A 17834-nucleotide genomic window follows, 5' to 3' on the forward strand; every position below is an offset into this window, starting at 1 on the left:
GTTCCATGTGTAGCGCTATTTCATCTGGTTTAGGCTGCATTCATATTTCATGAAAGTGACATACGTCGAAATACAATATGAGTATTCTCTTTTCTATTGTCTATTCTAGTTTGTCTTCAGCTCAATTTGTCTAAACTAGGCCTACATTGAACTGTTATTACCAAGTAATTAAACAAATACATGCATAACAAATCCATTGCCTATTGCTGCAACCGACTGTCCCAGAGGAACACAAAACCTGGAAAACAAATATCATGTGTGTCATTATTCATGGGTTACGGGAAGGAATCTTGACACTGCACATCCACATGACACCCCTGCCAGCAAGGGCGAGACCATAACCAGTATTTGTTACGTCACACCACCATCGCTGTGAATACTGATCTGTCAATTTCTCTCGCACTCAACAGCTCAAGGGGACTATCACTCACTGTAATATTACACATAAGTTGCTTTTAGATGGGCAATACTATTTAAGCATATTTATGTAGGCTAGGATATTTCATTCTTTAACATATTACTTTCGTAAACTAAAAGCAACAAAAACAAAAAAAACAAATATTAGGCCTATATTGTTTGAACGTACCAAAATGTATGCTGATATAGACAAAAGCCTCGTTTTTAAAAGCATATCATTCTTTATGCTGGTTACTTTATTGGTGAAGCTTGCGTAGCTATAGGCTATAGCAAACAAGCTATATGATGAATCAAACAGGCCTAACGTAAGTTTTCTAGACATTAACACATTTCTTGTAATAATATAATGTTATTCGTTGGTTTTATAACATGTAATTGGTTGATCAATTATTGCCCAAGACATTCCGCTTCACATTCCTCAATGTAGCGGATGGGGATGGCCCCGCCTATGATGATTTTTAATTTGTCGAATTAGCCGTCAGTTCCCATTTTTCATCTCTGATTGGCTCCCTGACTCGACCCGTTGTATGGAATTTATCAAGGATTTGTATGATCTGCCCACAATTCACTCGGTGTAGTCGGCGAATAGGAATCGGTGACTGTTATTGATGATTCTTTCTCTGACATTTCCATGGTAACTGTCCTGTCCCAGATTTGATCCGCAGCAAAGACAGATAAGTGTTCCCGAGAATGGAATTAGAAGAAAAGAACCCAGACTCTAAATATGGTAAGACAATTTCATTCTTCTCATTCTGCCTTCGCCCCTTTATGTTTTCAATCAGGGAGCGGAAGAAATGGAAACAATGACTTGTCAATGAAAGGGTGTGGACCGCATGGGATCCAAAAAGATTGGAGTTGCATCCTCATCTCCTTAAAACTGACTTAGTAATCTTCAAGCCTTTTGGCGAAAGCTTTGTCAATTTGCAGCGTTCTTGAGCATTACAGCTCGTTCCATGATCAAAAATACTGATGAATGCAGGCCGACAGGGAGTGGATTGGCTACGGCGTTAAAAGCCTCTTGTTTGTCCAAACCTATTCTATTATGAAAATACGTTGTTGGATTCACAGATCATGGTAAATAATGAGAACCCCATTATTTATGCACTGCGGATTTTCAGCTGTAGGATGAAGCCTAAACTAGAAAATTGTCAAAATATCTAGATTATTGAAATATAACGAATAAGTACGATATTAAAACATGAAGTGTAGTCTAAGCATAAAATCATAGCAGCCTATACAGTGGGAGCTCGACTTGAGATGGTTTGTGTTGTGTGTATACCTGGCGCAAAATCCACTGTCACAACATGTGGGTTATGCGGATTGCCATATGGTAATTACTCATAACAAACGCGCGCACACACACACACACACACACACACACACACACACACACACACACACACACACACACACACACACACACACACACACACACACACACACACACACACACTGTATGATACACACAAACACTTCATAATGTCAGATGCAATGATGTGGCAGAATGTTTGATGACTGTATGATTCCCATACTAACTCTCATGAGTTCAAGTAGACATCTTTCCTCCGTACTTCCTGTTGCATGGGTCAGTTAATGTGTAGAGCATATGAACTGTTGAGTCATGAAGTTTTCCTCAAATGTTTTTCTTGCCTTAATCCCACCAATGGGGCGATAACATGTTGAGAGGACCTAGTTCAAACCTCTCCTCAGGCCTAGCACACAGCAGCATACCCAGTCTTTCATCAGTAGTCACCCTCTTGAGAAAGCCCATGGTTTCTCAATCCAATCTTATCTTCTTGTGTAGGCCTGTTTTGTTCAATAGGCCAAAGTAAGCACAACCTCTGCAGGCACAATACACAATACAGGGTTGTAGGAAGATCCCCTTCAGAAACCCTAGTGTGTTGTCCTTGTTACTTTCCTGTTACCATGTAAACAGGTCTTTTTCCTTCGCACCCCTCCCCCATTCAGCGTGACCAGGTCGTAAACCAAGCCCTTTTGAAACCAGAATGGAAGTTTCATCAATAGTAAAAGCCTGAACCATACAGTATTTATCAGCCGAAGAAAATGAAGCTATTGTAGCCAAGCAATAGCATTTAGCTGTTGGCCTGCTGTATAATGAACAGTAAGTTAAATGTATGCTTTGAAACACGTATGGAATCCAATTGATGCAGGTTCTGGCTTGAGAGAGCCGGTACGCTGGATGTCCAGCCCACCAATCGGCCACCAGCTCCCACCAGCCTGCCCAGTGCCGACTGCACCCACTCCACACTGAGTCAAGGAGGGTGAACAGAGTCCATTTCACACAGCCTTCAGTGTCTGGGTGTGTGTGGAGTTTTCCAATTCCCTTATGTCATAGAGTCGCTGGCTGTCAGTTGGTAGGTGTCTTAGATTTGCGCGCGTAATACTCCCCGCAGGAGAGCAGCCATGTAAGGTAAAGAAAGGAGGAATGACACGGCACATTTGGTTTGTTGCAAGTTTAGACGCCTCTCCTGGGGTAAGGAGGGTTGGACCGATTCCCTTCCTTCTCCTTCTATCCAGGAATGAGTGATGAATTCAGGAGCGGTCTGCCAAGGATATATACAAGTGCCTACCCAGCGTTTTACTGGCTTCTCTATTTGACATGGGGCGATGTTGTGTGTGTAACGTGATAGTATGTGTTATTATTGTCGTGTTTTCTTGTTTTTGCACAACCAATGGCTCCTCTGGGGGTGAATGAACGGTTACTAACTTACTTACTTGCTTTCTTTCTCACTGTTGTTGAGTGAAACGTTGTATGAACCATGTCCTGACGCCCCTGCACAGATACGGAGAATGTGTAAGACTAAACGTAAAACTCAAATGTGGTGGGTTCTTGTAGCTTTGAAAAAGCAGCCACTTCTACAAGCACAACAGAGCTCAGCTATCCAAGTATGAGGCTAACCTTACAGCTTCTCTGATGTCATTGTGTGAGAGTATGGGGTGTGTGTGAGAGTCCGTGTGTGTGTGCGTGTGTGGAGACATCACCCCACTAACCACTCTGACCAGTAATCCATTATAGTCGTCTGGCAGAGAGCTATCTGATAATCCCATTGGATCCATGAGGGGAAAACATCAATTATGACATCACTCCTCCCTGTTACACTAGTACTGTAAGGATCCAGCCATGCCCAGACGCAGCCCTCTTCCCCTCCTCCTCCTACTCCCTAGTCACCACTCACCAGACAGTCCCCAGACACCTAGTCATGAACTAAGAAGACCTAATGGAGAGGCTACAATGAAAAACAGTAAAACCTTGATTGACAAATGAGTTACTAAGTTCAGCTGTTTTTTTTTACCTTTTTCTTTTTTCTGTGCAAAATTGTCTTTCGTACCTTTGTTATCAAGGCATACACACCTGTAATTTGATTAGAGTAGGGCTCATTTTATCCAAACAGTCTTATAGGCTACAGTGGGGTTGGGTGTAGATGAAGCCTAATCAACCCAGACAGAAAAATTGAAAAACTCAAGAGACAGGGTTGGTTCCACTCAACAGGCAGTTTGAGTCTGAAATGTTTGAGCTTGAAAAACTGCTTGTGAGTTCTTCTCAAATGTTGACCAAGATGTTTTTGGCTCAAAACCTAATTCTAGGGATGTGGCGATAGCTTTTGTTGATTCAAGCTTGTGGTGGACATTTGAATTTTGTTTCTGTCGAGGATTTGAGGATATCCACAAACCATATCTCAAAGTCAATAAAACAAAACCTATTTGTTTGGGTCTAGTTTTCCTATGGAACATTCCATGCAACCAGTCACATGGGCACAGTGGTGGGCATATGCCGTGCACCCAGTCACAAGGACGCTGTAGTGGGCAGGATGCTCTCCTTATCGCTAGGCCTCAGACACAGTCTACCAGGGTGTGTATACCACACACACACACACACACACACAAACACACACGCAGGCATGAAGGTCACGTTTGAGTATGCTGAGCAGGGAACAAAACATAAGCAAGTCTTTGTCTGAGAATTTTTTTTTTATTTGTACACCGGATCGCACCTAGCACAGCATAGGCAGCATGCATGCTGTTTACCAAAAGGCTGGTCAGTGTACAAACTGTTCTCAAGTCTGGTTCAACCATCTGTTTCTAAGAAACACAATTATTATATATATCATAATAATGTATACTATACGCTGTTATTGTTTGGATTTGATACAAATAATATTCATGGTTTTAGCACACATTTCCACGCTGCCCAGAAAGGTTTCGCACATCATGATGCATATCCTGATTGGAAATCAACTGCAGGCAAAGCTCACGACGAGCCTTCTTGATTCAACAGAAGCCTGCTATTGCAATCATGATTTCATGATTTGTCATGACTTCTTTACTTTTTCTTACAACCTCAGCGAGTTCTGCATCCCACCCATTTTATAGGTTGTTGTCATTACACTCAAAAGGGTCAACAGCGTATGGACGTCTTGTTATTCAATTCATGATTTCGCCTGACCACAAGAGTTCCGTAGTTGGTGTCAAGATGGCACTTAGTTATATGGCAGTTTCCCATTGCTTTACACAGTCCTTTTCATTTGGGTTGAACACTGCGAGGTCTTTTGAGCTGCCGGGGTTGGGTTGTAGAGGGCACACAAGGCAGTGCTCCATTGTATGGTCTGCTTCTCCATATTCACAGGACATGGCACAAAATGGCTTCACTCTCAAGTAAAAAACACGGTTGTGTGTGCCTACTCCCCAGCCACTTTAAGGCTACCAACCCTCCATGGTCTTCAACCATTCCCATGATGAAGCCCTTTAAACAGAGAGAGAGGGGGGAGAGAGATGATGAATTGAGAAAAGGAGTGTAAAGGAGGAGAACAGGTTGGAATGAACCAAAGTAGGGAGTGGTTGTCTCTGATAACTGTACCAGTTTCTACCACTTGCAGCGGTTAGGGTTGCTTTCGCGATACAGGAAGAAGGAAGTCAAACGGTGGTCTAGCTTGACACAGTTAAGAAAGGGTTATCAAGGTTTCTGTTCAAATTCATAGGCTCTTCATAAAAATAGCAACGTGTAACTGTGTGAAAACTGCATCCTTCAAACAGTTAATGAGACCAGAGAAGAATGGCAAAAGCTTCTGGGAAACAAGGTATAGTAGCAGTGTCATGAGGAGGCTTGAATTCTGTCATTTCTTTTTGAGTACAAACGCGATAGAAGGAGACCTGTCGGTTATTTTTCTGTTCATCTGCGAACGTCACTGTTTATAGACTCAATATATATGGTGTGTGGTCAACTGTCCAGGGCATGATCAGGTTTGTCAGGTGATGCAGCGTAGAACATGTACTGAACTGCATATGCGATGAACCGTTGTCGGTATCTTTCAAGATGTTTCAGTGTATCTAAGAGTGTGATAGTGTGTTTCTACCGCCCGCGGCAGTATTAGCCTCAGCTTGACATTGCTCATGCTGTTATTGTTTTGTTTTGAAGCTCCAACACCTTCCTTACGTTGTCACTGAGGCGTCAAGTCTCCCAAAACACTTTTATTGAGAGGAAGGAAAGGTTGTTTTTGTTAGTGCTAAGCAGGCTCAAGTACACTCACTGCAAAACATCCCCCGACGATTTAATGTCAATAATATGTCCGAATAATAACATGCTGCATTGCTGCAAACCGAGAATGATACATCCGGCAGTTCGTTCACCGTGAACAGGATGTCATACCATATGGAAACCTAAAAAAACAGGAAATAGCCAACAGTGTTGCCACATATACTCATTTATGCATGAGAGCAGAAATGCTAAATTCTACTTCACCTAGAATGTTGAGGTCATTTTTTACAGTATAGTATTGTCCACGAAGTCTTAAGATACCTGCAGAGTGCTGTGCATAGTATCTGGCTAGATGATGTTGCTGTCTTCTCGTAAGTTTAGGTGTTACTATGGCTGCCAAGCATGTCCCCAGGGATATGTGAGTCACCAGGGAGCCATTTTGTGGGTTGCTAGGCATGTCAGTCTGGCGGGAGAATCCTTTTGTTATTGGAAACAATGTCCCAGCCTTGTCAATACACACACACACACACACACACACACACACAAACACACACACACATATCATCATCTATATACACATACACACCAGGGCACAAACAGGTCCGCAGGCACCCACACACAAACATACACACAGGACTTTGGATGATATAAAACTGAACTCTTTGTCTGCAGGTGAGTCCAGGAAGTTTGACCCAACCTTTAAAGGACCCATACACAACAGGTAAGATTCAACATGACAACTGTAACCACTCTACAACCGTCCTATGACAAGGCTTATAAAGGAATCGATTTGATTCTCCCTCTTTTTTGTTTTTCTCTCCTTCTTTTTTTCCCCCTCTTCCCTTTCTCTCTCTCCTCTGTCTGTTTCTCTCTCCGTTGTTTTCTCTCTCTTTTCCAATCTCTCTTTCTTTTCCTCACTCTTTTCATCTCTCGCTCTTCACGATCAATCCCTCTTCTCTCTCCCTCCCTCTCTGTCACTCTTCATCCCTCTGCCCCCCCCCCTTCTCTCTCTTATTCTCTGGTCGCTAGGAGCTGCACAGATGTTCTCTGCTGCATCCTCTTCATCCTGGCGCTACTGGGCTACTTTTTTGTGGGCATTGTGGGTAAGTGTTTACTACTAATCTACGCTGTTTCATAACATAAGCATTGAGACTTAGAAGGTCCTAATGTAAGTATTATTGTGATTGGTGCTATTTCCTTATCATCCAGCATATGAATCAAATCTGATCTGCACATCAAAACAAAACTGGTAAATACATTATTAGGAGGCTTTGAGAATGATTAACATTTTGGAGTAACGTTGCATAACATTTACATTTAGTAATTTAGCAGACACTCTTATCCAGAGCGACTTACAGTAAGTACAGGGACATTCCCCCGAGGCAAGTAGGGTGAAGTGCCTTGCCCAAGGACACAACGTCATATGGCTCAGCCGGGAATTGACCTGGCGACCTTCAGATTACTAGCCCGATTCCCTCACCGCTCAGCCACCTGACTCGTTGCGTGTGTTTCTCTGCATGCAGCCTGGTCCCAGGGTGATCCCAGGAAGGTCATCTATCCCACAGATAGTAAAGGACAGTTCTGTGGACAGGCTGGGAGCCCCTTGGAGTAAGTCTTTCCTTTTTTCCTTCGAACTTTGAACCCTACAACACACCCTAGCTAAATTGCACATGTCTGTTGATTCGAAAGCAATTGCTGCCTTTGCTCACGTTTGTATTTATTGCATTATTATGTGGAAGTTATTTGGAAGTTTTAATTAATAGATAGTGGGTTTATTGTTATTATCTGCTACAGAATGCTTAGCCTCTCAAGATCAATGAAACAGACAGTGTACATGCTTTTGAGTACCTTAATCGATAGGCTAGGCTACTGACCATTAACAATACGTTGTTACGTCAATTATTAATTGGCAGCATTTATGCCATTTCGAACATACTTTATGAGTGGAAAGTCTCTTTAACTAGCCTAACCTTATTGCTTTAGGGGAAATAGGTGCAATATTACATTAGCTATAAGACTATTGCATTAACCTGCTCTGAAATATAGGGTTAGAACTTTGTTTCAGCTGTGGGGGGGGGGGGGGGGGGGGTTTAGTAATTGGACAGACCTGCCTCTCAGTAGACTTTCATGTCCTGTTTTTATTTCTGATTCATTGTCTTTTTAAATGTCTTACATTTAAGAGGTTGTCAATGTGTGTTCAACCTGGCTAAAGATACATGGATATGCAGAAGCTTGCCCCAGCCATAGTCCAGCCATTGGGCTCACCTGTCATGGTTGATTAGCGTGTCTGTCACGTGTCAACAGGAAGAAGCCGCTCCTGTTCTACTTCAACATCCTGAAGTGTGCCAGCCCCCTGGTGCTGCTGGAGTTCCAGTGCCCCACCACTCAGGTCAGAGGGCGACCACGCCCACGCCTCGCTTTCAGACACGTGTCCATCGCCCTCTTCCTGTCCGAATGTTCTCTGCTTCTCTGACGAGTCCCTGTTCTGCCTCCATTCTCTCTCTCTCTCTCTCTCTCTCTCTCTCTCTCTCTCTCTCTCTCTCTCTCTCTCTCTCTCTCTCTCTCTCTCTCTCTCTCTCGCTCGCTCGCTCTCTCTCTCTATCTCTCTCTCCTCTCTCTCTCTCTCTCTCTCTCTCTCTTTCTCTCTCTCTCTGTTGCATACTCTCTCTCTCTTTCTGTTGCAGACTTTATCTCTCTCTTTCTGTTGCATACTCTCCCTGTCATTCTTTCGCTCACACATCATTTCTAGCTATTTCTCTCTTTCTCTTTCACTCACCATCGCTCTCACTCTTTAACTCACTTCCTCCATCTGTCCCTCGCTCCCTCTCATCGCATTATTAGCCTTCCCAACATTGTACATCCACTGTTTCTACCACCGCCCTACTTGGATTGGGTTAGTTCCTTGGAAGTCCCATTGATTCCAATCAAATTTGTATGTGCCTGTAGCTATGTGTGGAAACGTGCCCTACCAGATACCTAACGTTACTGAAGGCCTATGTCAACAAAGGGGAAGACCTGACGTACTACAGGCAATTTTGCAAGGAAGGAGTGGACTTCAAAATGGTGGGTAATAGATTATGTGTTGCACTTTGAATGTCGACACGGAAGAAAACTTGATGTTCATAGGTCCAAGGTGTTACACACGGAGCTTGTGTGCAATCTCGATTTTGTTGTGTTTCAGAGCGTTGTCGAGATCCTAAGAGATGGTCTGTGTCCCTCGATGGTGATGCCTAGCAAAGCTTGTAAGTCCTGGAAACTGTCCAAATTCAACACTGTTAAATGTTCCATATAAGCATTGGGTATATATTGGGTATTTCCATTGCAAATGTTGTATTGTGATTCGGTACAGACTCCTTTGACTTTCTGTCTACATGTTATTTATCTGCTTACCTCTCCTCTGCTCTATATTTCTTTCCTTTCATTCATCCGTTTCTTCTCCTTCCAACTATTTCCTCTCCTCTCCTTTTGTATTCCTCTCCTTTCCTCTCATTTCTCCTCCTCTTCCTCCCTCCCTCCTCTCCTCTCCTCCCGTCTCTTTCCTCTCCTCCCCTCTCCTTTTGTACTCCTCTCCTTTCCTCTCATTTCTCCTCTTTTTCCCTCCCTCCTCTCAAATCAAGTCAAATCAAATGTATTTGTACAGCCCTTTTTACACGCAAGCATGTCACAGAGGGCTTCCCATACGCCCATAGAACTGCCCCCTCAACCAACCGAAACCCCCAAGGACCCTAAACCCTCTCCTCTCCCTCCAGTCACCCGTCGCTGCCTGCCGGCCCTGAGCACGAGGACAGGTGTCGTCGTGGTTGGGAATGAGACTTCCTTTAGCGACAGTGATGGCGGGCAGGTGAACGCCACTGAACTTCTGGATGCATCAAAGTGAGTCATCGTGTCCTCACTCTCCTCCTCACACACACACGCGCGCCTTACACTGCTCGTGTAAAGAGTTCAATTTTGATGGTTGGTCTTGCTTCTGTTTCGAGACTTTTATATTTCATCGTGGGTTACGGAACTACTTTTATCAGTCCATAATTAAGCTGGTTTGGTTAAGCGGACTTCCTGGCGTTACAGGAAGTCGAATGTGGTCTTGGAGGCTCGCCAGGTGGCAATGAGGATCTTTGAGGACTACACGGAATCTTGGCACTGGATCTTGTTGTGAGTACCTCCAGGTCTACGATGGGGAGCACCAAGCACGGTGTATGTCGGTTTGTGCAAGGAAAGACATAGGTGGGAAGAGGTTACAGTTGGTGAACATATACTGGGAAATGAATAATACTAATTAAATAAGTCAACATGATTTATACATTTAAAGAAGTGACTTTCTGAAAAAATGTACTAGTAGGAGATGATTTTGTTGATGATGATGATGATGATGATATCTACCTGCAGAGGTCTGGTGATCGCCATGGTGGTCAGCCTCATCTTCATCGTCCTCCTTCGCTACCTGGCTGGGGTCATGGTCTGGGTCATGATCATCTTGGTGATACTGGTCATCGGATATGGTATGATATCTCAATAATGTTTTCAGATGTTATGATGTCAGTTGTTCTGACCAATGTAGCCACCATCTACTGAAGTCAAATCTACGGTTACTTTTATATATATATTACATTGGTTACTTTACATATATTACATTTTATATATATTACACTTCAAAACAAAACGTTTTTGATTCCACACAGCTGTTTCACTCACAAACATCATTGCGAGTGCAATCAAGTACATTGCATCAAGTAGATTTGTAAATAGTTATGCACCTGGTATTGAACCTCAACCTCTGTTTTGACCTCAAACCATGTCTGTGGTTTCAGTCATGAGGTATCAGCGCAAACAGCACATCTTACAAGTTTCCTGTCGTACCGTTAGGGAGAGTGTGTTTGTGTCCGGGTATTGTGTTCTAGATCTATATACATGCGTTCTGATGTTCTGGATGTTTCTGTCAGGGATTGGTCATTGCTATATGGAGTATTCCAGCCTGCAAAGCCAGCCTGGTGCTGATGTCACCATCAGAGACCTTGGGCTGCAGACAGACTTCTCTGTCTACCTGCAGATCAGACAGACCTGGTTGGCATTCAGTGAGTCCACACACATAAACACATATGCACCTAGATGCACACCCACACATACACAAATCCCAAAATATGCATTTGCATATTCATGTATTTGTGTGTATGATCACACACACCCCCACACACACATACACACACACACACATACACACACACCCAAAAACAAACCTAACCACGTCTGTTTGTCTGTCCCCCAGTGATCATCCTGGCCATTGTGGAGGTTGTCATCATCCTCCTCCTCATCTTCCTCAGAAAGAGAGTTCTCATCGCCATCGCCCTCATCAAGGAGTCAAGCAGGTCAGGGCACACACACACACACATACACACACACACACATACACACACACACACACATACACACACATACACACACACACATACACACACACACACATTCATTCCTGAGTGCAATCCGGACATACAGAAAGCTCACTGTCTAGCTGTAAGAGGAGGGTTATCACGGAAAGATCCGGTACATAATTAATAACACAAATATTTGACATTTTTGTGGTGGGCCACAAGAAGTGACCAGTCGAACAAAAACACAGATTGGAAGTACGCATTCGGTAGGGGCAGAGGGTTGATATTTGTCCTTATAATACACAGGTATGTAGATGTTAACAATATTTGACTGACAGAACTTATTGTCTTCCTCCACAGGGCTGTCGGCCATGTTATGTCATCGCTGTTCTACCCCCTGCTGACCTTTGCCCTCCTGGCCCTTGTCATCGCCTACTGGGGCATCACAGCTGTGTATCCTTACACCTGTCAATCCTGTCTTTGGTCATGCCTCATATACCCCAGATGAACCACCTTTCTTTTTTTGGCCAGATTACGAAAATAAATACAAAAACTTACCCATGGGCCTTAAAGCTAAACAGTGGACTTAAACGTCTAATGATTTCCAAATAGCCTCCTTGACTACCTCCCTCAGGTTCTTATCCACCTCCAATGACCAGGTGTACAAAGTGTTCAACACCTCGGATTGTGAGTACTCCAGAGACACCTGCGACCCCAAGGTAAGACAAGGAACATGGTTCATCCTCATTAGTTTATAGAATCAAATTGTTGAACAATTGAATTGAACAATTCAATTGAACAACAATTGTTGTATTAAGTGTTTTTCCGCCTAGCAATTGAGAGTTTACTGTAACTATTTACTTTCTGCTGTGGAACATGACCACCATAGCACCAGGAATGGGGATTGAGTCCCGCAAGACCAACACAAAGTCTAATATCAAACCCTTCGCTTTTGGTTTTTCTTCAGACGTTCAACACCTCCAACGTCACCACCCAGTGCCCAGACGCTGAGTGCCTGTTTGCGTTCTATGGGGGCGAGACCTACTACCACAAGTACCTCATTCTGTTCCAGTTCTACAATGTCTTCCTCTTCTTCTGGTGTGCAAACTTTGTCACGGCGCTGGGTCAGGTGACCATGTCTGGAGCCTTCGCCTCTTACTATTGGGCCTTCAAGAAGCCAGACGACATCCCTGCCTACCCCATCTTCTCCTCACTGGGACGAGCCCTGAGGTAGGGTGACAAAGGGCTGGGAATGTGTGAGTGCACAGGCGTGTCATCTGATGTAGAATCCTCGCTGTGCAATAAAGTAGGCTGCTATCCTCACTCTAACCAATAGGGGGCAGCAGAAGGATACTGCTCGGTGTTTTGACATTGAATTGGCCTTCTGATTTCTTCGGGACTATTTCTCTCTGTGGTCTCTCTCTCTCTCTCACTGTCTCTCTCACTGTCTCTCTCGCTATCCCCCCCCCCCCCTCTATCTCTCTCTCTCTCTCTCTCTCTCTCTCTCTCTCTCACTGTCTCTCTCACCCTTTCTTTTAGATACCACACTGGCTCGCTGGCCTTTGGTTCTCTCATCCTGTCTCTGGTCCAGGTCATCAGAGTGGTCCTGGAGTATCTGGACCAGAAGCTGAAAGGTGAGCCAGTCCACCAAAGTACTCTGCTCCCATCACTAATCATCTGCACTCCCTGATTCCGTAATGCCATTTATGAACACACACAAAGACCGCCGTTTGGTGACATGAAACACATACTCAGCAAAAGAAACTCGTGCCAACGTGTTACGTTACACTGAAAAGGTAATTCAAGATGTATAGATGTTCCATTGAAATAAAAGGATGCGCTTCATTACATGTTCTTTCTACCTCCTCTGCTTGCTCAGGAGCCCAGAATAAGTGTGCCAAGTTTCTCCTGAGTTGCCTAAAGTGTTGCTTCTGGTGTTTGGAGAAGTTCATCAAGTTCCTCAACAGAAACGCTTATATCATGGTAGGCTGATTCATGTGGCTAATTACATACTGTATTTGTCGTATTTTGGGGGACCAAACTGATTTTCATGGACAATTTCATTGACTGAATCTCCATGGAGTTGATTGGGTGGGAGAAAAGGTCTGTGCTGCATTGTGTTCTATAAAGTTGTCGTTCGTTTCAATGAACTGTAAGCTGTTTTTCCATTTTGGAATGTGCCTCCTCAGATCGCGATCTACGGCAAAAGCTTCTGTCCCTCAGCCAGGGATGCCTTCTTCCTGCTCATGAGGAACATTGTGAGGTGAGATGATGACATGCAAACCTTCCCCTTTCCCTCGGAAGTTTACAAGCCTGCGGGCTACTGCAAAGGAGAGGGTTTCTCCTTGAAGGCGATGTTGTATTTATCGATTGTAGTTTTCTTCTTTCATTCATTCTGTCAGTCAACCGGTCACATGGTGGTTAGTTTGAACATTGTTCTTGTTTATTCAACGGTTTATGTCATGTATTGCATGTGTGTTTCTTTCATTGTGTTTGACGTCTTATTTCCACATGGGCTCTACAGAGTTGCTGTCCTGGACAAGGTGACTGACTTCCTTCTGTTTTTGGGGAAGCTGCTCATCGTCGGGATCGTGGGTGCGTCATCCTCAAAGCTAACACACACATTCCCACATTACACACACATACTTACACCCCTCTCCGAGCATTTCGACACACATGGACACGCACCTTCAAACACAATTTCCGAACAGAGTCGAACGGATTCTCGGAGCCTGAGTTGCCGTGGCGTTAAAAATCCCCCTCTTTGCGCAGGAATCTGTTCTTTCTTCTTCTTCTCTGGGAAGATCAAGGCTGTGGAGCAGACGGCTCCCTCTCTCAACTACTACTGGGTCCCCATCCTCGTAAGATCTCCAAAGACCCAAGATATTATGATATCTTTCAATATACAGTAGCCTATATACCATGCTTAGTTAGGCACTCATGTTACAGGGAAACGTTAGCTTTAACGCGTAGCCCCGTTAGCTCCTTGACAGAGGCCTACATTGTTGTTTAATTAAGTGTATGTCATTCTCTTTTGTCCCAGACGGTTGTGGTAGGATCCTACCTCATCGCCCATGGCTTCTTCAGTGTGTACGCCATGTGTGTGGACACCCTCTTCCTCTGCTTCTGTGAGTAGCGCCCCCTCGTGGATGTTTACAGTATTTTGAATGACACTTTTACTATTAACACATTCCTGTGACTCGTGCATCTTTTCAGTCACTCGCTCAGCTTTCTAAATCTGAACTGCAGGGTTTTTCTCTTTGCACGCACTATGTTTCTGACTTGTCTCTCTCTTTGTCTTTTTTCGCCCGTTCTTTTATACCTTACCTTCCCTTTTAACCCCCTTTTTCGTTCCGTTCTGTTCACTAATCCAAACCAACTAAACCCACGGTGCAAACATAAACACACGCAAACTCACGAACACGGAAGGCGAGGACCTGGAGAGAAACGACGGCTCGTCCGAGCGGCCATATTTCATGTCCCCTGAGCTCCACGAGATCCTCTCCAAGGCTACAAAGGCGGAGGACGACGGCGCGGAGCAGCCCGATGCTCCGGCGCAGGTGGACGATGTCCGACTGGAAGAAGAAACGCCACTCCAGCAGCAAGACGGAGAAGTCCAGCTCAAACACCTCGACGCTCTGAAGACGGAGGCTGAGGAGGAACAACCTTTGCAGGCGAAGCCTGATGTGGAGGAAGCCCCAGAGGAGAAGACAGAGGGTAAAGACCTGGAAGCAAACGCATTAGAGGAGAAGAAAGAACCGGAAGTAAAGACAGAAGTGGTTGAGAAGGAGACCGAAGAAAAGGAGGAAATGAAGGATGGTAAGACTGGGGAGGTGGTCCCTGCACCGGCAGGACCTAAGAAAGAAAATAACGAAGAAAAGAAAGATATCATGGAGGAACCCAAAGATGGCAGTGGTTCTCCCTCCTCCCCCAAGGAGTAGTGCTTATGGGTAATGTAGTGAGGAAGAGAAGCCCGGTTAACCTCATATAACATTATGTGTCCTTTGGATCTACTGTACCAGTAACTGACAACTACTGTATGTGGGGTGGACAAGTTAAATGTAAAATCACCAACTCGAATGCAAGTCAGTGATGCATATCTTATTGCTATATCCACAGGGTCACTCAAATACTTGCTGGTTGTAGCAAAAATCCTCATTTTTGTCGTAAGCAGGCCACACGACCCCAGTGCATCCCTGTAGCTTGGAAAGAATATTTTACTGTGGCGGTTTTTAGACAGTGTTGTTTTTTTATTGTGCAGATCTGTAGAACTATGAGTGCTGAACCTGTGCCTGACTATGCTTTGTAAATACTTCCTATAATATTGTCTTAATCACGTTAACAAATGCACTACCAAGTCACCACTACCCTGTTTACAGTCATAAACAAAAATCTCAATCTGATTGACGTGTTCACCGTTTACATCAACACCAGCTGACGCCAAATGGTTTGAATCCTTCGATAGAAGTGATGTGATCATATGTTGTTTTTATCTCAATGGAATTAACGTGTTCACATACTTCTGACTGTAACAGACGACTTAGCTTCGGTCTTGTATTTTGTCATGTAGACCCCAGCCCGGAAATTGTGTTGGATTTGGTTGGGTTCAGTGTATTGACATGCCACCTTCTTGCCTTGGTATTCCGCACTCGCAGTGCTGTGATTGTGTCGCGGCTCGTCTTGACACCTCTGAAACCGCAAGTCTCGTAACCGTTTACTGACACTACTTGCCTTTCTCTGACACGTTCTCAATCTCTGTTTACTCTCTCCATCTTTCTCTGTCTCTCTTGGGCTGCATGGCGTCACTGTAAAGTTGCCTGGCGAGGGCTTTTCTAAAAACCTAACCTCATGTCTTGATGCTTTTTTACCGTCTTTGATGTAACGTATCACTTAGTGAATGTTGTAGCTCAAAGAGTCTTTCATGGATGAAACATGCCTATTCAGTTTGCTTCTGTTGGATACATCTGTTGATTAAAGTTTCTTGTATTGATGAAATAGTAGTCATTGTGTAAATGTAAGAAACTTCTATAATCTGGTGTCGGGAGAGAGACAATAAGGTAAGTTATTTTTTGTCTGTGTACCGTTAAACAAAAAGGAGATAAGCTGACATGTAATAAGAAATATGGGGACCTTACCAAACAAGGTTAAATCATTTGAAACCTCAGATAGATCGGCGACAATTCTTCTATGTTTTATGCATTTTGTAGTCCTGAATATGGTAGTTTTATGATGCATTGGTGTTTTGGGCGGGTGATGATGAGTCTCTTCTACTTTCTCCCCATGTGACAGTGGAGGATTTGGAGCGTAATGATGGAACTGCAGAGAGGCCCTACTTCATGTCCAAGAACCTGCTCACCATCCTGAACAAGTCCAACGAGGAGACCAAGACAATAGACTAACCTGAAGGACTGTGTGTGTGTGTGTGTGTGTGTATGTGTGCGTATGACTGTTATTGACTGCCACGCTGTGTGTGGCTATGTGTGTGTGTGTGATGGTTTTGTTGATTGACTGTCAGATGACGTGCGTGTGCGTGTGCATGTGAGTGAAGAGAACAGAAGGAGAAGAGTTTCAACAGACATTATTAACCATGTCTGTGATGTGTTTGGAATGTGCCTTAAGTATGCTATAAAGTTTCACACAAGCAAAGCAATGAGAGATTACTTTTTTAACAAGAATTGTTGTCTTTCTGACACCCATTCATACTGGCTACTGAAGTAACACAGTCTAATTGATAAGTGGCAAATGTTTGCTAAAAAGTAAGTGAAGATGACAGGACAAATGTGTATTTCATTGTTGGGTTTCTATTTAACCATGTTTGTACTTTTGACATTTGATTTTAGAGAACTTTAACTGTTCATTCTTTTTCTCTATTAGATGTCTGAGTTGCTATCTTGAGAATGACAGTTTTATCTGTTGGGTTACTATGGATTGACAATAGTCTGTTGCTTTAGGCCTATTGTACCAATGCCTCCAGTATTAAGTTTGAATGAAAAGCTGTCTTACTAAGATGCTAAATTTTCTATAAAGTTAATTTATTTTCCTGATTAGGTTGTCTTTATTCATGTTGTTGAGTATTCACCATGTACTGCCCTGTATTGTACTTACAATTTACCAAAGCAGGTTGTACAGTTTAAACCATAAACTAAAGAGTTGAGACTGAAAATATTTGGTCAGTTTGACCTAAAATGCATTATTTTGTAATGCTCAAGTTGTGTTTGTAATGTCATATTACAACATTTAATATGTTGATGCTTTTCACAGTGAAGGTTCTTGTAAATAAAATGTTTCGTAAGCTACAAAACTTTAATGAAGTGTGATATGTTTATTATAAAGACAAATAAAATTTAAAGACTAATAACTTCTATATACATAATTAGATGCAGCATGTGTTGTATCATACTGGATAAAACATTTAAATTGTTCTCATTTTGCCAGTAAGGACTCTTTAGTTGTAAATTACATTCAGTTGACCATAGAGACAGTTAACAGTTAATAATTAAACAAGATAAACATTCAACAACAATATTTACAAACATTATGAGAAATCAATTATAATATCG

The 17834-nt window shown here is 43.3% G+C and overlaps 1 protein-coding gene across 3 annotated transcripts; it reads left to right on the forward strand.

Annotated features, from left to right (window-relative positions):
* The first annotated feature begins 984 nt into the window (after positions 1–984).
* slc44a2 (solute carrier family 44 member 2 (CTL2 blood group)) lies at positions 985–17565 on the forward strand. 3 transcript variants are annotated; one of them, XM_084684902.1, is made up of 22 exons: positions 985–1144; positions 6584–6632; positions 6941–7014; positions 7435–7519; positions 8216–8300; positions 8858–8974; positions 9093–9153; positions 9661–9784; positions 9977–10060; positions 10295–10407; positions 10849–10980; positions 11172–11271; positions 11635–11727; positions 11909–11993; positions 12242–12504; positions 12814–12908; positions 13154–13257; positions 13464–13537; positions 13799–13869; positions 14047–14135; positions 14318–14402; positions 14704–17565. In XM_084684902.1, exons 1-22 carry the CDS (start codon positions 1108–1110, stop codon positions 15213–15215), a joined length of 2532 nt encoding a protein of 843 aa, XP_084541028.1. In that variant the 5' UTR covers positions 985–1107; the 3' UTR covers positions 15216–17565. The 3 variants fall into 3 exon arrangements, with proteins under 3 accessions (XP_084541028.1, XP_084541030.1, XP_084541029.1); XM_084684904.1 differs by having other exon boundaries at positions 16564–17565; XM_084684903.1 differs by lacking the exon at positions 985–1144 and adding an exon at positions 5326–5513.
* Positions 17566–17834: the final 269 nt, after the last annotated feature.

Source organism: Hypomesus nipponensis, chromosome 21 (genome assembly GCF_054491055.1).
Source record: "Hypomesus nipponensis isolate SF chromosome 21, ASM5449105v1, whole genome shotgun sequence".
NCBI classification, from domain to species: Eukaryota; Metazoa; Chordata; class Actinopteri; order Osmeriformes; family Osmeridae; genus Hypomesus; species Hypomesus nipponensis.

Bases quoted from the DNA above. Each gene is read 5' to 3' on its own strand.
- slc44a2 (XM_084684902.1), top strand. From the start codon at position 1,108: ATGGAATTAGAAGAAAAGAACCCAGACTCTAAATATG. The intron at 7,015-7,434 runs GTAAGTGTTTAC...CTCTGCATGCAG, and splicing joins CTTTTTTGTGGGCATTGTGG to CCTGGTCCCAGGGTGATCCC. The intron at 13,258-13,463 runs GTAGGCTGATTC...GTGCCTCCTCAG, and splicing joins ACAGAAACGCTTATATCATG to ATCGCGATCTACGGCAAAAG.